Below are 25,469 nucleotides of genomic sequence, written 5' to 3'. Positions count from 1 at the left end.
TCCCTTTAGGGGATCTTGGCTCCTTTAGGAAGCTAGATACTGGAAGACAGCTTTGCCTTTATTCCCCCTAAAGTGAAAGTCACCCAAGCCTTCCCTACATTAGACCTTTCCTGCTGCCAGCATCTCCCCACCTGGTTAGGAAGTGTGTGATGCTGGACAAGGACGCATTTCTCTCGTTTTCTTCTGTGCTTGTGTAGAGGAGAAAAGGAAGGACCGAAAGGCTGGATCCTACATCTAGCACGTCTAGCTTTAGACTTTCGAGGTTTTATTCTCGAAGGTTTGTTTCCTGAGTTCCGGGCAGCAGGGCAGATTGCAAGCTAGGTGGGAGCCCGAGTGGGCAGCAGCCGCAGGTTGTAAGCACAGCAAACCCAGAGCAAGTGGTCTTCAGAGACACTTTATTGACACGAACAGAGGGACTTTATTGGAACCATGGGCCTGTGCACACTTCTACAGACCTAAGACCAAGGGGTCTAGCTAGAGTCTAACCTAGTACTTGACACAGAGAGTGTTCAGCCATGGGATTGGATGATCAGAATGATAAGCAGGCACTCCAAGGTCCTGGTCACATACATTTGCAGTGACTGGGTGAAGTCACAGAACCAGGGCTTTCTCGTTTATAAAACAAGTGAGAGGAAGCTTCTCTCTCTCTCTCTCTCTCTCTCTCTCTCTCTCTCTCTCTCTCTCTCTCTCCCCTCTCCCTCTCCTGTGTGTGTGTGTGTGTGTGTGTGTATTGCTCGCGTGCATCTTTATGTAAATATGAATATGGGCCTTAACTTGTGCACATGTATATGTGGAGGCCAGAAGTCAACCTCGAGTGTCATTCCTCAGGCACTATCCACCTTTGTTGGTTTTTTATTTGTGTTTTTTTTTTTTTGAGACAGCGTCTCACTCTCCTGGAGCTTGCCAAGTAAGTAAGTTAGGCCAGGTGGCCTGGTTAGTGAGGCTCAGATCTTCCTGTCTCTGCCTCCCCAGCTCTGGGATGACCAATGTGTGCCACAATGTCTGTCTGTTCACATGGATTCTGGAGATCACACTGAGACTCTCACGCTTGGGTGGCAAGCATTTTACCCACTGGGCTATCATCTTAGGCCTAACGCCTTTTAACCTCACCACTGTCGTTCTCAGCATAATCCTGCTCTGGAAAGTTCCCTTTCTACTTGCAATTCTATTTCGATGTCTAGAGCAAACCCAGAAACTCAAAAGATAGCTTGGGTGTGCGGTTGACCGAGAGTGGAGAAACCAAAGAATAGTGTGTAAACAGATTGAAAGTAAAGCCTGAGATAGCAAGCGCTTAGGGATTGGGGCTCGGTAACAACCCCTGGCTGACCGTCCAAGTCAACAGGGCAAGATGCTCTCAGGACCAACTGAGTAACCAAGTTCACAGCTGTTAGGCAGGGATAAGGGGAAAACTAGACTCAGCTTAGTTTGACCTTCAGTAAATTATTGAGAATCAGTCCCTGCAAATACCCAGCACCAAGACAAACAATGGGGTTTCTGGATGATTATAGCCCTTGAGAACTCTTCTAAGCCCTTTAGTTAGCAATAGCACACCAGGAAAGGCTCCAGAGCCGCACATGTCCAGTCCAGGATTCTAAGTGGAATTATGGGAAGAAATGGAGATGGTGAAGATTTTAAGTTGGCTGGTGAGTGCCATGCCTTGTAGGTTACAGTCATGATCTCCCATAAGGAAATGCGATTGTGATTCCAGATAAGCCACCATGTACAAACAAGCTAGATAAAGGTAGGATGGGATGGGGTTACCAAAGCGCATGTCTAGCATCCACCAGGAAGGAAATGGTGGGAGTGAAAGGTGAGCTTGTTATACAAAGCCAGGTAGGGGTGGAGAATGGTCTTTCTTACAGATCTCTCCAGAGGTGAGGACATTTCTCCTATGGAGTCTCACTTTCATCTTTTTATACATCATAAGGCCTTCTGCCCTTGCTATCTGGAGGGGCTAAAGAATATTGCATTTAGAACAGTCATTAAAAAGAGATATTGACTAAGCATCTTGTCCCTGGTTCCCTGTTCTCTTGGGTGGGGCTGAGGGGAGGGGTGGGGGACTTTACAAACTCTAGTACCCAAACGTGACATCTACAGGTGAGGTATTTAGAAGCTACACGCCCATCTTTGTCTCTCTGTTCACTGTCCATTTCAGACTAAAACCATTTTTCATCACAGAGATATTGCCCTCGGGTGCCGACTCTCCTGGAGGATGCTTCGGATTCACAAATCTGTGTGAAATCCTGAAGTCTATCTCACGCCATCTGTGTTTTCTTACCTGGTTTCCAGTTCCTCAGATCTGTCGCAGTCAGCTTCCGCTGGGCAAATGGCATGCTGAATGTTAGAGTCCTCAAAAATACCTCTCATCCCAGGGGGTGTGAGGTTGGTGGCAGGAAAGTCATCTCTAGCCCAGTTTAATCCCCTAAATGTCCTGTTCAGCCTTGTGTGAGCCTCAGTTTCCTCCTGTAAAACGAGGGCTAATACTGATCCACAGACACTGAGACATGAAGAACTGAGGAGTTTCAATCCAGAAAGGTCACTCATCCATGTTTCCAATATCAGGAGTGTGTTATATCATTTTCGAGACCTACTGAAACTGTCCTGGATCCTTCCTTGGGACTTCCTGGAAGTTCTGGGTTCGCTCCAGGTCTTCAGGATTATGGGGATATAGCCTCCAAACACTGAGCTCCAGAAAGTGTTCCAGTGCACACAGAAGATGTCCCTGGAAGCGTTAGGGGCATGCTGCTTTCTGGTGCTCTGAGAGGCAGGAAAAACTGACTTCAATGAATCAAAGTACATGGCACGCTTTGGCTTTAAGACAAACTAGTCAGGGCTTCCTTCCGATTTATATCCATCCTTTTGCTGCAGTGGAGAATGACCCAGTCACAGACAGTCAGGGCAGAGGTAATACTACTCTCCAGTACTTGTCTAAATCATTTGGAACATGGGGGACAACTCTAGTTAAGTTGGGAGTTACTTGGTTGGAAGCAAGGACAGAGTGAGGTTTAGTCCGTGTAGAGATAGATGTTGGCTCTTCAGTTCAGGCAAAGTAAAGATGTGTAGAGTTCTGACAGAGTTTGGAAGTCAGGTAAAAATCTCACATTTGGGTTGGTGGTTGATGAATAGAAAAGATGGATGTGTTGGGGCACTTCCTGATGTTGCTGGCATCACTGAACTGGGGATATCCAGTCCCTCAGCACTCAGATCACCTACCAACAATAGAAGAACTCACTGAGAATGCCCAGTGCAACCATTCCCAAATACACATACACTAAAGAGGGGAATGAGAGAATTATTTTGCCTTTGTTATCATGAGCAAGGGAATTGGGTTGCTCAATATTCAGGCCAAAGTAATTCAGCTTCTGAAGGGTTTGACATAATGGAGGGCATCATGATTTGACCAATAACTTAAAGTACCCAAAGGACAGGACGGCTATGCAGAAGAGACCAAATAGAAAGTCACTTCTATTGTAGATGGCAAACAACATTTGTATGACATGCCATCCACATCCACCTTACCCTCCCAGATGCCTGTACATCACCTCAAGTCACACCACATTATTCCTCCACGGGTACCACAGAGTTCTCCTTGTTCTCTGAAGGAATAGCAAGGTAGTCAGACCTGCAGAGGGTGTGGGAGGGAGAAAGAGACAGTGCCTTAGAAGTCATTGGTGAGTTTGTAGGAAAGGCATGACCCAGGCACAAGGCTGTGTATGGAACACCTCTGTATTTCCTTCTGGTTGGGCTTCCCAAGACAAACGTACAAGTAGCCTCAGCAGATACAGTGATATCCCCTTCCCATATTGCATATGAACACCCCCAGCAGCAGGGTCTGACTATTCTTAACATCTTCAAGATGAAGACTGACATTTTGACTAAACCGAATAGGTATGAATTTGTATTTCAAAGTTGCTTCAATTTTCATTTTCCCAGTTCCTGGTGAAGTTGAGCATCTCCATATGTTTGTCAGCTGTCTTGTTTTCTACTTCTGTAATCTCATGATTTGTTTTCTTGTTTTTTTCTGAAATATTTAATTTTTTTATTGTCTCGTTATTTGGAAAATTTGTCCTAATCTGTTGTTAATAAGTTTTCCTATAGCCTCTCATCAAGAATAGTTGATGTTTTACATATAATATAGTTAAAATTATCGTTTTTCCATCTTTGATTTGTACTTTTGATATTTAAGAATTTTTTTCGTAAAACACGATGTTTTAACTATAAATTTTTGTTCAACTATAAGAAAAGGCTTTTCTCTGTTTACACATAACTTTTTCTACTACTTGTTGCAACTTATAAGTTTTACATTCTACTTTTAAATTTTACCCCCATTTTATTTTGGTGTGTAGAGAGATGGGTAATCTCATTTTAGTATCATAAACTTTTCTCTGTTAGCTCTACATTCAACCTTAGCCAAAAGACAGAGAGGCAATTCTCCGATATCCTTTTAAGCAGTAGTCATAGCTCATGAGACACATCAAACCACAGACATCTAGACATTCTGCTTTGTCTTTGAACTGATGTAGGTCAGTGACAGGCAAACTTTCTGATCCACAAGCTGTACTTACCTGTTAGAGTTTTGTAAACAGAAAAGCCTGGGGGAATGCTGTGACAGAAGTCTTGTGTAGCTTTGAAAAACCTAAAATAATCAAGCTATGCTTTGGTTTAAAATATTGTTGGCCTCTTGGCCCCTGTGTGACCTTTATGATGAGTTTATCACATCCCCTGAGAAATCCAGTCGAGGTTTATATTGGAATCTCAGCGACTTTGAAGAATATTTTGGGTAAGAACTTCTTGGAAGAGTGAAGCTTCACGCTTTATCCTTTCGTTTTTCCTCATGTTTTAAAGTAAGTTTCTGTAACTTTTTCCTTAGCGGTCTTTCATAAGCTTGTTGTCTTTATTCCTAGGTACTGATGAACAGTCATTACTGTTACAGTTAATTTTTTAAAGATGTATTTTTATGTGTAATGAATTTTTTCACATGTGCACATGTGAAAAGGATGGTTTTAGTTACATTAACACATCTTAATTGTGGATGGGACCATTCCCTAAGCAGGGATCCTGGGGTATAAAAGGGGAAAGAAAACAGAGCATGTGTGTTTATGTGTGTGTGTGTGTGTGTGTGTGTGTGTGTGTGTGTGTGTGTGTGTGTGTGTGTGCATGGATCATGTGTGTTCTTAGTGCCCATGGAGGTCTGAACAGGGTATTAGATACCCTGGAACTGGGATTATAGATGGTTATGAGCCACCATGTAGGTGCTGGGAATCGAACCCGAGTCTTCTGGAAGAGCAGCAAGTGCTTGTAACCATTGTACCATCTCCTCAGCCCTTATTGCAATTAATGAATTTTTTTTCTAATTTAAGGATTTAAATGTGCTTCTACGTTTGTTGGTGGGACATAACTAATTCTTTGGAAACTGTTAATTTCTTCTCCACTAGAGACACACTTTGAGAAATGTTTTATCATATGATCTTGTCCTTGTGTGAACATCATAATGTGTACGTGCACAGACTATGCTTTCACTAGGTGACAAGTGATGTGATTTTTATGGAATTACTATGGTACACATGGTCTCTGTGACCGAAAGAAACATTATGTAATACACGACTGAAGTTGGACTTGCCTCGGTGACCTTATACAATATTCTTAATTAGGTTGCTAAGGAAATTTCATGTAGATATTGGTACTTTGGGTGAAAGTAATAAATAATATATTTTCCTCCTTTGTAAATCTTATCCTTTCCTTTATATTTGTGATGCCTAGGAGTTCAAGTCTCTGGGCACATACATGAGGGATCATGTGGATTGAGGTTGGCCTCTAAACGTGTGAAGGATGGTTTTAGTTACATTAACACATCTTAATTGTGGATGGGACCATTCCCTAAGCAGGGATCCTGGGGTATAAAAGGGGAAAGAAAACAGAGCAAGCATACATTCCCTGCTGACTGATCTTGACTGTGGAACCCAATCCTCTCAAGCTCCCACCATGGTGACTTCCCTGGAACTGAGAGCCAAATAAACTTGTGTACTTGTCCATTGCTTTTGTTTTAGAATTTTTTTTGCATGTGCACATGTGTGCATGTGGGTTTGTGTGTGTGTGTGTGTGTGTGTGTGTGTGTGTGTGTGTGTGTGTGTATGTCAGAGTGTTTTATCACAGCGCCAGAAGAAGAAACTGAACACATTTCTTAGTGTTTCACCCACGGTTTCAAATATAGTATTGAGCAGGAGCCAGGAGAGATGGCCTCCTTGTCAAGTTTCTGATAGTGTAAGTATTTCTTCCAAAGTTTCCTCTCAGATGGTAGTGATGTGGAGTACTGAGTAGTTTATCTGTTTAAAGGAAATTTGTGTTTCAGCATAGATTTATGTGTTCACTCTACTCAGGACATAAGATACCCCTTAAGTTAGGGGTCCTGACAAAAGATGGCAATGTCTGTCTCACTTACCATCAAAGCTTCCTTAGCAACAGTGTGCTTCCCGCTGGCTGCAGGCCTAGGTTCACAGTGCCTGCTCAGCTCTCTAAGAGAGCAACCTGTGTTTTGATCGTGGGGAGACATCAAAATCCAACCTCTGAGGTAATTATCTGCTGAACGTACATTGCTTCCACATCATTCTATAGTGGGTTGCCTTATTCCCTCTTCCTGTTTCTTTGCTCATTACATCTTACCTTTTCCATATCTCAACTTTCTCAAATTTATCTTCTGGTCAGCAATACATAATCTTCCACTGAATTAATGCATCGAGTAGTTGATTGTTTTTTTAAAGTTTTTTCAGGAAAAAAATATTTTTTCTGTCAACTTTGATTGCCCTTTGCTCTTTGGCTCTGTCTTTTCCTCCTCCTCCTCCTCTTTCTCTTCCTCCTCTTCTTCCTCCACCCTCTTCGTCCTCTTCATTCGTCTAAGTATTTTCTTTTGTTCATCTTTGTGAGGTGCTGGGAGTTGTACCCAGGGCCTTTCACAGGGAACATGCACCCCAGCCCCATTTTTATTGTTTTAAACAAGGTCTATTTTCTAAACGCTTTACTTTTATACCTTTTGTGTTTGAGTCCTCTGGGACCTAATCACGCTGCCTGTACCATCTTTTGCTCCGCTGTATTGCTTTCCTCAGTTCTTGTTGGGATGAGATTATGAAAGCAGGCTGAACCACAGTTAGCCTGGGGGAGGCTTGCGAGGCCTTGGCTGAGCGTGGGTCCCTTTTGGAATGTTTTCCCCCCTCTTATTTCTGTAGCTTTGACTCGAATTTCTCATCTTAAGTTTCCTTGATCATGTGGGTTGAATCTATTTAAATCCCAAATACTGTGGATGCAAGCTTATTCCCAAGAGTCTTTTCTGGTTCTTCTTGGAGTCAGGCCAGCAGAGAGAAGTTCCTTGGCTTTTCTCGAAGCTGGTGGTTGTCTGGTCCACCCTTTGTTGCTTGCTGGGGATTCTGACTGTTCTGGGGGTCCTAGTTCCTACTGTGTTTCTTGCGTGAGCCCTGTTGGAGGTACACTGTGTCCAAGCCTCAGTATCTTTCACTCAGCCAAAAGTACTGTCTTTACACATAATTGCCTGTCATTCTTATTTCTCTGAGATCGTGGGTATCACAGAACGAGTTATTTTTAAATTTTATCAAGACTTTCCAGGCAATAATGGCGTAGGCATTTTAGGTACTGCCTCAACAGTATTGCTGGATGTCTGTGGACTTTATTCATATGTCCTCATTCTTTCCCCAGACAACAGGCCAATGGGGCTTTTAGTCCCTTGTCCTTACAGACTCCAGGACTTCTTACAGGCACTCATTCTTAAGTGAGAGGTCTTTGGAAAAAATGGGGAAAGCAGAGGCCAAACACTAGGGGATTAGATCGCCTGCTTGAGGTATTTAGTTTCTACCTAGTTTTAAAAGAAAAAGTATGTTTTGTGGCACTTTTTAGCTAATGAATGGCACTGGTACTCCAGGATACAGGGAGAGAAGAAAGATGAATACGTCAGAAGGAGCACAGATGTTGAGAATAGAAGGCCTGGGTTTAGTCCTTAGCTTCTCCATTCAACACATCAACATGCTTGTCTTCAGTGAGCAAGCCTCAACTCAACATTTGTGAACTGGTTATGATAATACAGAACTTTATGGGGTTTGCCTTGGCAGCTGCTGGCCTTTTCCGTAGTGGTTTAATATGCAGGCCAAGAGACATCTGGCCTGAATTCAAATCTCGATTTGTTTCTGTGCTAGACTTCTTTGTCAACTCAACAGAAGCTGGAAAAAGGAACCTCAATTGAAAAAAATGCTCCCCCCCACCCCAGTTGGCTTGTGGGCAAGCCTGTGGGTTATTTTCTTGACCAGTGATTGATGTGAGAAGGCCCAGCTCATGGTGGGTGGTTGGTGCCCCTGGGTAGGCCAATCCTAAGTGAGCCATGAGTTGCAAACCAATAAGAAGTTCATCTATGACTTCTGCTTTGGGTCCTGCTTCGGCGTTCTTACCTTCAGTTCCTGCCCTGACTTTCTTTGATGATAAACATTGATGTGGAAGTATAAAGTGAATAATCCTCCCTGTGCCCAGTTGCTTTTTGTTATCCCCGCCCAACAGCAATAGTAACTGTCACAGTCTACTACTTACAGAAACTCTTCTAGATATACTGTTTGTATTCATAAAATAGATATCATAATGTATTCTTTATAGATTATTAAGAGGAATGCAGACAAAGTTTACAGATTGCTCAACACCTCACCTCTGCGAGCACACGCATGCTGAGGGTGTAAGCTGTTATGGCTTATGCATCTTTGGACTTACGCATTTTCCTGTGCTGCCTCTTCGGCCTTAGAGACCTTTCTGTAGCAATAGATCATCTCAATAAACAGCCACAAGGTGAGGAAGACCAGGAGGATGTACATCATGATTTCTGAGACCACGGAGGTGAAGTCTTCTCCCGCTACAAAGAGGAGAATGAGGTTCAGAGTACATGTGTCCCACAGACCCACGAAGCCTGCTTTTCCATTTTTTTCTAAAGATTTATTTATTTATGTAGATGAGTGCTCTGTTTGCATATGTGCCTGCCTGACGGAAGAGGGCATCAGATCCCATTATAGATGGTGGTGAGCCATTACGTGGTTGATAGGAATTGAACTCAGGACCTCTGGAAGAGCAGCCAGTGCTCCTAACCACTGAGCCACCTGAAGCCTGTTTTTAATGTATAGCTCAGAGAAGCGCTGAGTCTAGAAGAACTTACGAGGCTATCCAAGGAATCTACACAGTCTGTCTCCTCTTCCTATACTGTAGGTCCCACCCGTGGGCACCTCTGTCCTGGTACCCTGTCCTGCTGTTCAGTCTCCCGAGAATTGCCCTAGATTCTGCTAAAAGTCCCTGCAGGGGAAACATCTTTTAGGATGCCGTGTAGCATTTGTCACACCCGTGTGCAGTTTCATCCAGCCGGTGAAATCACTCCCGGGTGAAAGTGCACTGTGCTGCTTTCCTACTGACTGTGCGAGAATATATTTTTGAAGTGCCAGCCTGCGTCTCGTCTCCAGATACTTAGGCATTCAGCTTCCCTTCTCCTACGGGAACCGGAAGCACAGAAACATTGAAAACATTGCCTCTCATGTCGTCTGCTGGGCTTGCTATGGCCTGGCAAGGGTGTGATGCATTTGCTATCTCGATTTTGGTGCAATAGCTCTAAGGGTGTCACAGGAAGGTACCTTCCATATTTCTGCCACCTGTAGGAGATGAGGCCACTGCTTCCTGTATTAGAATGAGAACAAAGAGACTAAGCCTGGGAAAATCGAACAAGGAGAACCAGGCAGATTCCCTGCGGCCCCAGGAGTGGGACAAACAAATATCTGTCACGTGTGCTTTTAAGTGACATGGGGTGGGGGGGTGAGGGTGACTGCCAAGATATGACAGAGGCAAAAACTAAAAGCAAAAAAAAAAAAAAAAAAAAAAAAACAAAAAAAACAAAAAACAAACAAACAAAAAAACCTGAAAAACCTCAGGGTGGAAGGAAAAGACGCAATGGGGAGGGGTAACTGGAAAGATCTGGATGCTGGCTCTGCTTGTTGTGCCCGTCATGTTCCTAAGCAAGCCCTTAGCTCCTTGGAGAACACTCACCACATCTACATCCTCCACGTGCCCCAGGGGAATCATATGAACACATCAGAGACCTCAAGCTACGAAGTCACACCTGAGAGGGTGGTATGAAGGCAGATGGATTAAATACCACCCAAAGTCCTTTCAAACCTTCCCGTCCTCGAAGCTCTGTTATTCTAATTATGAACTTGTTTTTTCCTCTCTTCTTACTTGAGGACTGCTCTAGTGCCGAGCAGACAGACTAGCTCAGAGATGCTCTACTTCCCCACTGACTGTGTCCTCAGCATCTCTGGAGGCCAAACCCTGAGAGAGCAGGGGCAAGAGACACACAGGCATCTGCCTATGGTCGGGTAGGCAGCAGACAACAAGTTTCTGGTGGTGAACACAAGATAGCACCAGGCTCCCTTCCCCAAGGAGGAGCGGGTGCATAAACAAATGAGGGTAATGGAACCTTTGAATGGATTTATACCTCAGAGAGCTTCCTGGTCAACACCCCATGCCACCCCCCACCGCCACTTCTTTACCAGGGGACACAAGCACTCAGGGAAGTGGATCAACACGCTTTCCTTCAGGGGACCTGAGCCTTCTACACTTTGAGAATTCCACTTAAGTAAGTGTTTCAAGACCAGACACTCACTTCCTGGATTTTATAACAATGATACTTAAAAAAATAATCAGCCAGTGGCCTAGAGGTTACCATTCCTCCCCTTCCCTGACCACTGCCTGCTTGCCAGCCTGAAGAGTATGCTGGAAACATAACCATCTGGGAGGGTCTGAGGATGGCATGGTGGTACGGAGAGACACAGGAAGGGCAGAGTTCACACTCTGACTTGGGAAGAGGCCTCACACCACACTGCTTTGTCTCCTAACATAGCACAGAAGCAGTTTGCGAGTATACCCCGTGATTCTGGACTCAGATCAGGAGGGAAATACACACATTAGGTTTTTGAGAATATTTCCCTCTTGCCAATGATGAACTGAGAGAGTCTGGAGACTTTAAAGACTAGGGAGCTTTCCACTCGTTCCCACTCCTGGCTGACGACAGACATAGGTAGAGATACTACAGATGGGAAAGGGACAGCAAGATGGGTCTCCAGTTAAGTCGCCTGCCACCAAGTCTGATGTGCTGAGTTCAACCTGTTACCCACACAGGAGACAGAAAGAACCAACTCTTATGAGTTGTCCTCTGAGCAACACACATGCCACAGCATGCATGTGTGCATATAGACGGACAGGGAGACAGATAGACACACACACACACACACACACACAGTGTAAATACATGTAAATTTAAAATTTTAAAAACCCCGAGAAGGCTTGGGGCTCATTACATTTTGAAAGCAGCTTGTCTGGAGATAGAAGGTGGCTCACAAGAGCAGAAGAGATGATTTCTAAATACAAATTAGGGATTCAACGCTGGCCAGAGGAAAAACGCAGATTGGAAGCATTGGCTATAGATCTTGTGGAGGATGCACTTTTCTTCTAGGGGACCAGAAAAGTCATCCCAACATCATGTTTTGGCCTATCTGCTTTGAGGGGAGATGCAGCAAGGGATTCTGGTGGGGCATGTTGTAGGAAGTGGGCCATGTAGGAAGGCAAGTCCACATGCATGGGCTTGTGTCTTCTCTAAGGATCACATGTATGGAAAGCCACTGTCCATCACCCTGCCCCCTAAAGAGACGACAGGCCTCAGGCTTACCCTCTTCAGTGACTCGCAGGGGTATCAGTCTTGTGGTCTTCACAAAAGGCCTGTGTGCCTCGAATTCGAACTCCCTGGACACATTGCATGTGTAGAGGCCAGAGTCATTCAGAGTGACATTGAGTACAGTGATGGATACGTCCTGCAGGTCTTTGCTCCCATTCCACTGCAGACGGCCTTGGAAGGGGCTCTCCACTTCCTGGTGGCCATTCCGATACTCATATATCTGCAGAGAGAGAGAGAGAGGCAGAAGCATATTGTGGCAAGAGAGTCAGGGAGGGACAGGGTAGAAGATGTTACCATGGGCAGGAAAGCTAGGGGACAATGTTAGCAGAAGACCCAGAGCATGTGGGTGGGATAAGAGGCACGGAGGAAGCCATGGGAGAGAATGAAGACATAAAGGAGACCAGGAAGAGGAAAACAAAAGGTCGGAGACAGAAAAGGGGTAAAGAAGGATGGTGAACTATTGGATGAGGGTGAGGGAGAAGGACATAGCGATCAACAAGGCAACTGTGTTAGCAGGGAAGATACCTGACAGCCCTGAACTTTGATGATTGTGGTGTAACCTGGCCAGGCCAAGGTGGGAATCCATGATGCTGAAGGATGCCCAGTTTGCAGAGAACTCAACAACAGAGAGATACACACGGAGCTTTTGCTTTGGGTAGAATCAGTCAGGCCCTTTCAACTTTCCTCTCAAATACTCTCTGACACAACACTTTTTTCTTCTAGTCTCCGCTAGCAATGGATGGTGACTGAAGTTCTAATTCATATTTCTTAGACATTAACCACAATTGAGTCCCTCAGTTGGGTCATCTGGTTGGAACAGTGCGGAAGAAGTGAATACAGATAGCAGGTGTGCAGGCCTAAACCCCATGGGCCCCACACCTGACCTCTGGCTTCCTAGAAAGTGGGTATTAATCTGAATTGTACCTTCCCTGGTATGTGACTCTAAGACTCTAAGAAGTCATTGTTGGCCCTTGTCTTGGCACCAGATTGGAGCCAACTTAGATACAAGTGCCATGTAGAACCTAGAATGAGAAATGAATCCACCTAGAGGGAAAGAAAGAAAACAAACAGGTGAAAGTCAGTTCCACCATGTTGTCTCCATTAAATATTATGGAAGAGACCCAGAAGAATAAGAAAAATCAGTATAAAGAGCCTTGCATCTGCTGTCAGACCATCATGTGCAAATCTAAACGCGTATGTATGTATGTATGTATGTATGTATGTATGTATGTATGTATGTATGTATGTAAGTCTAAACTGTTTTGCCAATTTAATGTTACTCTTTTGAGTTTTGGTTTTTCTAACAAACGCATCATATTTCAAGGACTATTTTAAGTGCATTGAAAATTAAAGCTCATGACTCTTGGTAACAACCCCATAATGAAGCTTTCATTCTTATTCCCACTTAAAAGGAAAAAAATAATTGGATGCATCAAGAGGTTAAATATGACCAAGGGCATGTAGCTAAACACTGTGGAGAAAAGAATGGAACTCGATGGCCTGGCTCCAGAGTCAGTGAAAGTATTGACAATGATTTAAATGAGTCACAGCCTTATGAGCACTGTCCCAAACCAGAACTGACCCTGACCCTGACCCCAACCCTGGCACAGAGCCTACAAGGCTTCTCCTGTCAAGCATGGTATCTAGATCACTGGGAGAAGATTGATGTTCCTCGTGGGGAGAGTGGCGCATGGCCACCTGGGATACAGAGCAAGGCAAAAACAAGCAAACACCTACTTACAGGGATGACTGTCCTGGGCATAGCAGTTGATACAAGCTTTGGTCACCCCAGTTGCTCCTCCTTCATTGGGACTGTGAGAGTTGAAAGAACTCACCTGTGCTACTTTTCATAAAGCTGCCTTGTGTTCTTTCAATTTCATTAGATCCATTTCACAGTACTGTGCAGAAGATGAACATACCTGTAAAAGGTCTAGCAGGTTGACTAGCCCACACAGGTTCTCTCAGTATGTCTACCTCTTACAACCATGTCCAGCTTGTAACCAGGGCTGCTCATAGCTAGCCAAGTAGCCTACCTTGCAAAGATTAATAAATGGCTGTCAGTTATCTGCTGAGAAGATGTCAGGGTTCGGGAGAGGAATGAATGCAGGTCAGGGCATCATCTCCCAGACTATTAGGAACCAGGCACATAGCAGCATAGGTCAGCAAACGAAAGGCCAGAGGCAGCAGTCTGACATACAAGGAAATCTTTACCGCCCTCAGGCCTGTAGAACCACTCCACCACAGTGGTGGCCTCCACCTCCTCCCTCTTCATGCAGGAGATACATCTCAGCTTCATGGGATTGCCCTGCACGGCTTCTGTCTCCGAGGGTACTTCCACACACACAGGGAAGCAGACTCTGACTGGAGAGAGGAGGGGTGACAAGAAGGGGACAGCAAGAGTGGGCATTGGGGAATGAGGAGGGAGGGAGGAAAGACAGAGAAGGAAAAAAAAATCGTGAGACACTCTTGAAAGTAGCGAGATTCCTGTGTGCACCTGTCACTTGGGCTTCCTGAGTATGCATGATCAGGATGGGCCTAGAACAAGATGGTGCAGAGGTGGGTCCTCCGACATTGACTGGAAGTATTTGGAAGCCATGAAGATGCAGCACAGGATAGACTCGAGCCTGACTCAAAAGCCTTGGAGTCTATTGGGAGACATACATGTTCCATCCATCAACTGTCCACCCATATGAACACTCACTCAGCAGACATGGAAATCCATTCCTTGCCAGGTCTGATCTTAGACTAGTGTGATGGTTTGTATATGCTTGGCCCAGGGAGTGGCACTATTAGAAGTTGGGGTCTTGTTGAAGTAGGTGTGGCCTTGTTGGAGTAAGTGTGTCACTGTGGGCGCGAGCTTTACAACTCTCATCTTAGTTGCCTGGAAGTCAGTCTTCTACTAGCCGCCTTCAGATGAAGATGTAGAACTCTCAGCTCTGCCTGCACCATGCCTGCCTGGATGCTGCTATACTCTTGGTTTGACGATAATGGCCTGAACCTCTGAACCTGTAAGCCAGTTCCAATTAAATGTTGGTCTTATAAGAGTTGCCTTGGTCGTGGTGTCTGTTCACAGCAGTAAAACTCTAACTAAGACAAATAGAGATCCTAGGATGAACAAAACACTAGCCATGCTCTCAGTGCGTATATAACCTGGCAGATAATATATTTCTTTGGTGGTTCAACCAGAACACACAAAGGCTCATGTTAGTAAGGTGCCCAGTTCTCCCAGAGAGGTAGTTAGTTACTTGTGCTTGGGTTGGGGAGAAAGGAAGAAAGGGCTGGTGGGACATGAGACAGAAAGGCAAAAAAGATTCATGTTGGAAAGACCTGTGAGTGCCCTGTGGGATAATATGTCAAGTGCTCTAATGCTCTAAAGGGGAGACAGAATCAGATCTGTGTTTGAGGACCCATGGGGGATGGCGCAGCACCAATGGGAATATGGTAAACTGATCACTTAGGCTGGAGCAAGCTTTGTGCACAGGAGAGAGATAAAATTCAAACTCCAGAGGAATCAGATGATCAGACACATTGTACACCACATGGAGGTTTGGACTTTGGGTTTCTGCCCTCTAGAAACTCCCAAGTCCAAGGATTATAGGTGACCATGCCAGATTGCAAATTCAGAATGAACCAAAAGCAGGAAATCGATGCCAACCGAACAAGAACAAATGTGGGATGCATTCACAGATGTACAGTGTGCAGAAGGAAGGAGGAGGAATTCTGCAATTGTTCGGAACAAATCTGGATGGCATATCGCATTTAACAAAAGAAAGCTGCTCAGTGAGTACACACCCAAGGTGGCTGAGAGGACCAGACCACAAGACCTGGAGCATGCAGGGAGCATGGGATGCTGAACTTGGACACAGAACAGGCTTGTCTTCAAACATTTCAGCCTGGCAGATGGAAAAGAAATGCAATTATACTCAATTTTAAAAGTTACAAAAATCAGTTGAACACAGTTCATCTGTTTTTTTCTTTCGGTCTTGCTATGTAGCCCAGGTTGACCTTGAGCTCACAATTCCAAATTCACTCTCTGAGAAGTGGGATTACAGGCATGGGTCCTCAAACCGAACTTTAGAAAAGGCAGGATTGCTGCAAGTTCTGAGGACAGCCTGGACTACTGAGAAGAAACCTTTGTTCAGTAATCCAGTAAACAAATTAATAACAAATGTTGGTTTGGGGCTGGAGCTCAGCTGGTAGAGTGCTTGCCTAATGTGCTTGAAGCTCCAGTATTGAAGAATCAGATGTGGTGTTGCATCCTGAACTCCCCAGCTCTCAGGATATTGAGGCAGGAGGATTAGAAGTTCAGGGTCTTCCTTGCTTTTCTTGCATTAAGGCCATCCTAAATTAGATTAGACTTTGTCTCAAAATAAATAACAACTTAAAAAATAAAATATATTTTCAGATGTTTCAGCATTCCATAAATACAAAAAAAAGCTATTTGATAAGAGATTTTATATTTAATTATTTGGAAGCTTCAAAAGTATGACAACCACCAGCAGGTCCTTGTATGGGACCTTGAAGGATCCTCTGATAGCCCTGTTCATGACCGAATGATCAACATGGATGCTCCAAGGTAAAACGATACACACTGATATGTAAACGCTAGCTCACTTCAGCCTGCCCATCTGAGAAGAGGCTTCAAGGGAGGCTATTTTGTTGCAGCTTTGAGTCAAAAGCTAACACTTTTCAATTAAAAATCAACATATTCCATTTCCATTTTAAACTTGGAATTTAGAGTGAGCCTTGTTGGCATTATAAACTTTTTTTAAAGTTCTAAGTGGAAAAAAAGCCAACAACTTGGTTTTTAAACCTTCAAGGGAAATGGACTAGCCTTAGCCAGCAGTCTACAGAAGATTGGTTTCATCCTTTTAATGGAGAAGGGTCTGTATCTTGGGGAAAATGATTAGAAACACTTTGGGCACCTGGTAAGCTCCTAGTCTACATTACAAACTTGCTTTCAAAGCAACTAAAAAGGCAGTGTTATATTGCTGGGTAATGGTTTGTGTAGCAGGAACTCCATAACATAGATCCTTGGTGTCCATATTTAATGAAAGGCAACAAAGAAAAAGCAGTTCAAGATGGATGGCCTCATGGGCTTGGAAGGAAAATCCCAAGGAACGCACAGTTACAATTACAGAGGCAAGATGATATTTGGAAACTTAAGGACTGTGTTTTTCTAACTACCTAATTTGTCTGAGACTCAGTTTATTCAATAAAATGTTTTTTTTTTTCAAATAAAACACCCAGTAGATAGGTCACAAGAAGCCTATGAATTATTTTACATGATTCTGCTTTGGATAACTGTCATTACTAATGTTATTCATCTTCTGTTTATGTTACAAATGTATTGAGTACCCATTGAGTAGCCGCACTGTTCTAGGCACCAAGAGCCAAATGAAATCCTTCCAGCTTTCTTGAAGTCTGAATTCCAATGGAGGTGGTACAAGTAGACTACAGAACAAAATAAGGCAGTAGAGGAGAGAGAAAGGGAAGAGAGGAGAGGAGCGGAGTGGAGAGGAGGGGAGGGAAGGAATGGAATGGGAACATATCCACAAGACTAGCTTCATTAAGAGAGGAGCACTAAAGAAAAAGAGGAGAGAGAGAGAGAAGGGAGAGAGAGAAGAGAGGAGGAGGAGGAGGAGAGGAGAGAGGAGAAGAAGAAGAAGGAGGAGGAGGAGGAGGAGGAGAAGAGGAGGAGGAGGAAGAAGAAGAAGAAGGAGGAGGAGGAGGAGGAGGAGGAGGAGGAGGAAAAGGAAGAAGAAGAAGAAGAAGAAGAAGAAGAAGAAGAAGAAGAAGAAGAAGAAGAAGAAGAAGAAGAAGAAGAAGAAGAGCAGCAGCAGCAGTAGCAGCAGCAGCCGCAGCATGTTTGTTGAAGTCATGACAATCGAGAGAAAATAGCCACTCTAAGGTTCAAATAAGTGTGCCTGTCATATTTGAGGAATGCCAATATGTGGGAAACCAGCCAGCATAAAGAACAGAGAGATGAGACAGGTAGGGAGGTCAGGGCCAGGTATGGCAGGTCTTATAGGTCACAGTCAGAGCTTTGCCTTTTGCACAGCACTATCTAGGGAACCTTGCAGGCTTTAGAGTTGAATGTTGAATGATCTGACTGCTGCTATGTTGCATGGTCAGCAGGCCAAGGAGAGGATAAATTAGCAGGTGAAGCAGACTCAAAGGTGAAAGCAGAAAGAATGATGAGGAGGTTGGGACAGGGCCAGCAAGATAAAGCCACTTGTAGCCAAGCTGAACAACCTGAATTTAACCCCAAGGGCCCACGTGTTAGAAACAACCGTCTTGCTCATGTTGTCGTCTGACTTCTATATGTGCACAGGTGTATGTACTTTCCCCCTCCTCCAAAAGAGATAAATGATTTTTTTAGGCAGCTGAAGAATTGGTTCGGAGGTTAAGAGCACTTGCTATTCTTGCAAAAGACCCCGATTTGGTTCCCAGCAACCATGTCAGGTCCCTTACTACTCATCTGTAACATCAGCTCCAGGGGATCTAACACCCACCTCTGGCCTCTAGGGGACCCCCCACACATGTATGCCTCCACACAGATACACACACACACACACACACACACACACACACACACACGCCACATACATATATATATACAAAATAATTTTTAAAAATCTAAAACAGTCCAGTGGTGAGATTAGAGGTTCTTTTTGATTGAGGGATAGCAGAGCTGGCTTGGCAATGATCAGGATGTTGGGGCTGTGTTCTCATGAACACGGAGACTGGACTGCAGAGAAGGCCCACTGTCACTTATTTGTAGCGAAGGAGCGAAGACAGACTGCACAGTCAGGGTGGTGGGTGTCATGTGGCGGAGTGTGGAGTTGGCCTGCTCTCTTCAGAGTGTCACTGGAGAGCATGTCCACTGTGAACTTTCTCCTGGCCAAAGTCCAATGTCCAGACAGGAGAACTCTGTTTCTGCAGTCCGGGAGAGCCCATTACAAAATGGCTACAAAGTTCCCCCACCTCATTTGCTTGCACTCTATTATAGGACCCCCTTGTTCCTTCCATTAACAGTGAAGTCAGTTTCTCTACTATGCCGCTGCCTTTGTCTGTGACACCCTCTGGTTAAGCCACACCACTGGCTATAAATTGTAATCTCTTGGAATGTTGTAGGCTGCATCATTGACCTTGGAATGAATGCACTTTCATTTCTATAGTAATGATGAAGACAACCATGAGGGAAAAGGTGTTGCCTTAAGGATTACAGGCTAACCAATAAAACCAACTCCCTTGCTCCTTTCAGATTTTTCTTTTCTTTGTCCGTCTGGAGCTCTCCCTAGAATGTTTCCTCCACTGCAAGATAAAGAAGGCTTTAATTAGACTGTAAATAATGCACAAGGCATGGTTACGAATAAAGTTATTTTTAGATGTTAACATCCTGAAACAGTTTGGCCTATCAGATTAGCAGGGCCTTGGAGGAATGAAGGCCGGGAAGGGCCAAACTCTTCCCAATATAATGGACTCCTGTAGAGCAAAAGTAGAGGAGACACAGGGAGCTAAAATTTGGATGAACCCCCAGGAAAGGTGGTGGTGTTGGGGGATGGGAGGGAAGATCGAAGGAAAAATTCCAGGACTAATGTCCACTGGACACTTGTACCACAACATCACACGTGTCTACAGGGGATGCTGGAAGAGCAAGACTAGAAAGAGAGCAGCGCTCTATCAAGTCCTCTGCCCTGTATGACCTCACCTCCTCCTGCCTAAAATGGAAATAACTCATGTCACCCTGCCATATCACAGTGACCAAAAGGAGCAACAGATATTAGAATTATATGCAAATAAAATTGCACTTCAAGCGAGGCCCTTTCCCCACACAAACAGCCAGGCATTCTGAAGCTCTTTTGGTGAACCAATGTCTGGGTTACAAAATCTTGGAATGAGCACGGAAAGATGTGACCCATACAGGAAGTCAGCCCAAAGATTTTTTTTTTGAGGAAGTATGGGCCCTCTGCATATTCTAGTATTATTCTGTAAATATTCTCTTACAGTTGAGTTGTCAGCTGAAAGGTGTGTACGATGTGATCAGTAACAGCTTTCAAGCTTCACCTTCATCAGGCCTTCTGAGGATGTTGCCTGATAAGAATGAAGCCGTAGAGCTGAGGTGGGACTGAGACACAGACAGAGCTTTGTGGGTCCTAGGCAAAAAAAAAAAAAAAAAAAAAAAAAAAGGCCAAGACTGCCCTCCCCTTCCTCTGGACTTCAGCAAGGGACCTTATGAGTTTGGAAGAATGCTTGCAGACCCTTCTCTACAACTTGAACCTCATCCATGTCTTCTCTTATCCTGCCAGACTAACCTTTCTTAAGCCCCCACAGCCTTAGCATCTCCCTGGAGCAAATAACAACCTCAGTCTTCAAGACTGGGTGAACTCGCTTCACTGGCTTATGTCAGCTTCATCTCCAAGTCTGGTGTGGGCTCTAGGGAATGGGTTGGGGCGAGTCTGCCCTCGGGGTTAGCCTCATTCTCTTCCTTTTCTTTCCTATCCTTGTTTCACTAGGCATTTTGTTCAACAGGAAACTTGGCTCCTCTTCTGGTCACGTGCAAAATCTAAATAATGCATGCAGTTACAGTTAGTATCCAAGGCTGGGCGAAGTGATATTCAGGCACAGAGGCATGCCTGCCACGACACAGGCAGAGTGGGAGCCAAGCCCATCACAGGGACATAATCCCACAAGCCTACTTTATGTAAGGGAGGTGGGCACAACCCATTTTGATTTTGTTGGTTTAAATTCAGAGGAAGGCAGCTAAACCAATGTAAACCGACTTATCAACTGAAGAGCACCTAGGCTTGATCCAAGGGCAAAGTCAAAGACATGAACACACACACACACACACGCACACATGCACACCTACTGTTGTCTCACTTGTCCATTCAGATACTTATACTGACATGCTCAGATGCACGCCTATGCACGCACTTATAAACAGAGGCATACATTAACATACAGTAAAAATGCTGTGTGTATCACACACTCATGTATTAGCACTCAGATGCTCACTTCCCTTAGCACACATTCAGGTATCCTATTGTCAGCTATGCCTGAAGGTGTTTAGCCCCGCATTAGTGTCACAAGTCCCTTATTTGGAGGGGCAATGTCATCTGACTCTCTCACACCTGACCACCAAGAGAAAAATCCAAAACAACAAAACTCTAGGAAAAAGAAAACCAATAAAACCAGCTCACCAAATATCAAAGCCCCTCGGCTCCCAGGGTTCCTGTAAACTAAATTCACTTCCCATTTGTCTGTTAATGCATACCAGCAAATGGCTGGAGCTACTGTTCCATCCATTCCTAGTTAAAATTTAAACGAGGGATGAGCTATAGTTTTTCTCTTTCAAAATTATGCATCCAGGTTTTGTGCTTTTTTTCTTTTTAAATACCATAGAGAGAAATGAGCCCCCCGCCCCCAAATCATTGAAATTTTCAGAACCGACTCTTCACTGAGTGATGCAAGTGCAATTGCAAGCAAGATTTTAAAATAACGAACTGATACATTCCTGTTAGCAAAGGGGAAAGCGAGGGGCAAAATAAAAATAATTAGGAAAGGAAGGAGTCAGAGAAGCACTAAAGACGGTTATGGGGGGGGAATCAAGCCACAGGGAGTGGGGAGGTGCCTTTGCAAAACTCCAAACCCAGGTCTCTGGGGGCACATGTGGATCTCCATGTCTGGCAAACATGCACAGACAGAAGCCAAGCGAGCTCCTTGTTGTCACCAGCGACATCACTTAAGTGTTATTATTGCTAGCTCGATGCCTGTTATTTGCACATTGCAGGGCAGGGTGCTGTACTTACCCCAGTAGATGAGCACTAGAGAAGCTAGGGGAAGCAATCTGTTGAAGGCAGGCATCTTTTCCACCGTAAGCGATTTCTGAAGCTGAACAGAGAGAATCTCTGTCAAGGACTGAACCCTCTGATTCTTTCGAGGAAACCTTCAGGGATTAACTGCCCCTAAGGGAGCGGACCTTCTGAGTGGGAGGAGGAAGAAAAGGTCAAGTTCCCTTCCTAGGGGGTCTGCGGGATCTGGAGTGTAAGTGTCAGCTCAGGCCACCTGCCTCTCTCGCTAGACTAAGTCTCCGGGCTTGGCTCAGCACCACGGACAGTAGCCTTCCCGCCCACCCCAAAAGTGGAATCCCAATCTCTCCTTGGTTTCTTGCAACCAAAGCAAAGTGGACTGGGAAGGGAGTCTCGCAGCCGGCGCGGGGATGCTGGCCTGTGGAAGGAGTCAGTGTTGATTCACCTCTCGCCTCCCCTAGGGACAACGACTTCAATCCACCGAGACTCAGGATCTCGGGCTTCTACGGCAGGGCAGGCTTCTTCAGTTGGGCGTGTCCCCACTCCAGCCGTCGTCTGGGCTACAGAATTTGTTCCACTTCAGTCTTGTACACAGGGTCCCGGGCTCACAGGAGGTTCTTCAGGGGTGGAAAGAGGCGGGAGCTCCGGTGGGGCGGGTGATCTCAGAGGTGGAGGATGGGTAGGCCGAGGGACCCCTTTCCGTGGGGCGCGTCCCTGGATCTTGCGAAGCCCCGATGCTGGACGATTAGGTGGTCAAAACCGCCCCTCTCCAGGGCCACCCCGTGGCTGAATGTGTTGCCAGCCTTGACATGCGCAGGCAGCACTCGGCCGCCTTGGTCGCTACGGACCCTCCCCCTTGGACACACATTCCCCACCCCTAAACCCACGTGCCCCTCCCAGGGCTGGCGCGCTGAGAAGAGGGGGAGGAGCCCAGCGCAGCGCAAACACCCTCCAACCGAAGTGGCTTCTTGTCTGGCTAGCTGGCTGTCACCTCGATTTTCTACTGTCTGGGTTTCTCTCTGGCTTATGGACACACAGCTTCCACTTATTCATCCCCTTCCAGCAACCCTACTCCTGTCGCCTCCCAAATATGCATGCCTACAGCTCTGGGGAATGGAGGGACACATCTCTTTGAAACAATGATGTCATCTGTAATATTTACAGTACAGGCTAACTCCTGGCTGGCTTCTCTTCGCCCTCCACCTCTTCCCCTCTGGTCTTGCCTGCACAGCCTTTGTCTTGCCTTGATTAATGGGTTCACAGCACAAGGGACACAGCAAGGCAATTTTTGCTTATAGCAAATAGGGTAGGGTGTGGCACACCTGTCCCCACCTCAGCGCTCAGTCTAGATCCAAATGTGAGCTTGAGATAAGCTTTATGGTAGGGATAAGGAAGGATGATTTTTCGATTTTTCGTTTCCCACGTTATTTGAGGTGTCCCCCCGCCAACCATTTATAAAAGGCAGATAGACGATGTGGCGGCTTGCAACTCTTAGACACTCCCTAGTCCCAGCAGCTGCTGAGCATCCCCGCCCTATTTCTGGAAGGGAAACCTGAACCTTTACACTCAGTTATAAACTCGAATTGACCTAACGGATTAGGCACGCCTGGAATCGAAGGGGAGGCTTAATGGTGAAAGATTGGTATAAAAGTCTGGCTCCAGCCGGGGTCCTTTTCTCCTGTTCTCTAGCCAAGGGGGGGGGCGCATAACACTGATATTCCTAAAGGGAATGTGGAGTAACAGCTGACGGTAAATGAACTGTACACAGGAAATGCTCCCTGCTAAATGTCACATACACAGTCACAGAAGGTCCTCAGTCAGGTTTCTTCCTGGGCAGAGAGCCACGGGGTCGTAAACGCCATCTTGTGTTGAGGATCAGCCTTTGAGCTTCTCAAAAATGACTTCAGCAACATCTTTCCCAACTCCTGAATCAGTGAGGCATGTTCCTGATGAGTGTGCTGGGACTCTCTTGTGTGACAGCCAGCCGGTTCTTAACAGCTTAACCCCTTCTGACATGTAAGGAAGTTCTTTTTTACTCAGTTGACTTCTATCTATACTCCTTCCTCCCCAAATTGCATTAAACTCTCTTGATACATTTTCCTTAATGAGGAAGTCATTTCCTCCATCTCAAGAACTTTTTGCTTGGGACTAAGCTTCCGTACTGCACAAAACGTTCTAGTCAGCCCCAAACTTGGAACGCCCTGGCCACCTTTACATTCCTCAGCGTGATTCTCTGACATTATGAATAGGAGCTAGTCCTTTCTGTGTGGTCTGTGCAGAACCAATCTGGAGGAAGTAGAAGACAGTTGCTTAGGAGGGAAACGTACCTTCAAATGCACCAGGACGTCATGTCCTTCACAGTGGGCTTGTGCTCAGTTAAAATTGAAAGTATTTTTACCCGACTTGGTGTAGTCATTTTGTATTTGTGCGCAGAACCTGGGAAACCATATTGTGAAACTTTTTGCACTTACTGGTGGGTATTAGTAGTTCCAGGCATCATAATTTGTTAATAGTTTTATTCAGTTTCAATTCAGTCATGAAACATGTCTTTCTGCTTAAAGCTTGGCATGAAAATCACTTAATCTACACCCAGTTTTTAGCAAATGGACACATAAAAACAAGCCAGAGAGCTGGTCTACTGGCCCGCTCCTGAGGCCTCACTCAAGCTTATAATAGATTTGTTCAAAAGAACAGTAGCTCAGTCATAGAGACCAGATGCATTTTCCTACTTGAACATGTATAGCATGATACATTAAGAAAATTCAGAATAAAAGGCAGGTGTGAGTAATCAGCTTTATAACACAGAGCCAATACATTATGATTACGATGTGACTATACTTCGTTCTGTGGGTCTCTGTGTGTCCGTGTCTCTGTGTGTGCCTATGGGCAGAGATGTGTGTTCCGGCATCTGACGGAGGTTAGAAGACAACTTGTGGGAGTTGGATCTCTTCTCCACTATGTCAGTCCTGTACATGGAACGCAAGTCATGAGCCTTGGTGCAAGAACCTTTGCTCCAAGACCCTTCAGCTCACTGCCCTGTTCTGAAGATTTACCAGAGGCATTTATTTTTATTATTTTCTTCCATTTTTTATTAAATTGAGTATTTCTTATGTACATTTGAAATGTACATAAGAAAAATTTCCCTTTCCCAGTTTCCAGGCCGTCATCCCCCTAACCCCTCCGTCTCCCCTTCTATATGGGTGTTCCCCTCCCCATCCTCCCCCCATTACCACCCCCTCAACAATCCCATACACTGAGGGTTCAGTCTTAGCAGGACCAAGGGCTTCCCCTTCCACTGGTGCTCTTACTAGGCTATTCATTGCTACCTATGAGGTTGGAGCTCAGGGTCAGTCCATGCATAGTCTTTAGGTAGTGGCTTAGTCCCTGGAAGCTCTGGTTGGTTGGCATTATTGTTCATATGGGGTCTCGAGCCCCTTCAAGCTCTTTCAGTCCTTTCTCTGATTCCTTCAACGGGGGTCCTATTCTCAGTTCAGTGGTTTGCTGCTGGCATTCGCCTCTGTATTTGCTGTATTCTGGCTGTGTCTCTCAGGAGAGATCTACATCCGGTTCCTGTCAGACTGCACTTCTTTGCTTCATCCATCTTGTCTAGTTTGGTGGCTGAATATGTATGGGTCACATGTTGGGCAGGCTCTGAATGGCCGTTCCTTCAATCTCTGCTCTAAACTTTATCTGCGGCATTTTAAATGTTCCCTTGGTAAGTTCTGAGGTTTTGGAAAGCGTACTTGCTTCAAGTTCTCACAAACCATTTCACCATCTCCCCTGTTAAAAAACCAGAGCACTAACTAGGTCTCTTCATTCTGTTGTTTCCCTCTGGCAGGAACTTTCTGTCACATTTGTAAATACTTCAAGTTCCCTGAAGTACATGTGGTCTGTGCTGGCCT

General features: G+C 45.1%; 1 protein-coding gene across 3 annotated transcripts; it reads right to left on the bottom strand.

The window, feature by feature from the left end:
* Positions 1-378: 378 nt before the first annotated feature.
* On the bottom strand, positions 379-22,444 carry Scn3b (sodium voltage-gated channel beta subunit 3). Of its 3 annotated transcripts, none has more exons than XM_032909470.1 (6): positions 21,568-22,444; positions 13,950-14,113; positions 11,747-11,972; positions 8,758-8,896; positions 3,520-3,622; positions 379-3,209 (listed from the first exon to the last, which is right to left on the bottom strand). In XM_032909470.1, exons 1-5 carry the CDS (start codon positions 21,620-21,622, stop codon positions 3,559-3,561), a joined length of 648 nt encoding a protein of 215 aa, XP_032765361.1. In that variant the 5' UTR covers positions 21,623-22,444; the 3' UTR covers positions 379-3,209; positions 3,520-3,558. The 3 variants fall into 3 exon arrangements, with proteins under 3 accessions (XP_032765361.1, XP_032765362.1, XP_032765360.1); XM_032909471.1 differs by having other exon boundaries at positions 3,543-3,622; XM_032909469.1 differs by having other exon boundaries at positions 379-3,622.
* Between the last annotated feature and the right edge of the window lie 3,025 nt (positions 22,445-25,469).

The sequence above is a fragment of the Rattus rattus genome, chromosome 8 (assembly GCF_011064425.1).
Source record: "Rattus rattus isolate New Zealand chromosome 8, Rrattus_CSIRO_v1, whole genome shotgun sequence".
NCBI classification, from domain to species: Eukaryota; Metazoa; Chordata; class Mammalia; order Rodentia; family Muridae; genus Rattus; species Rattus rattus.
This window is presented reverse-complemented; position numbering and strand designations above follow the sequence as displayed.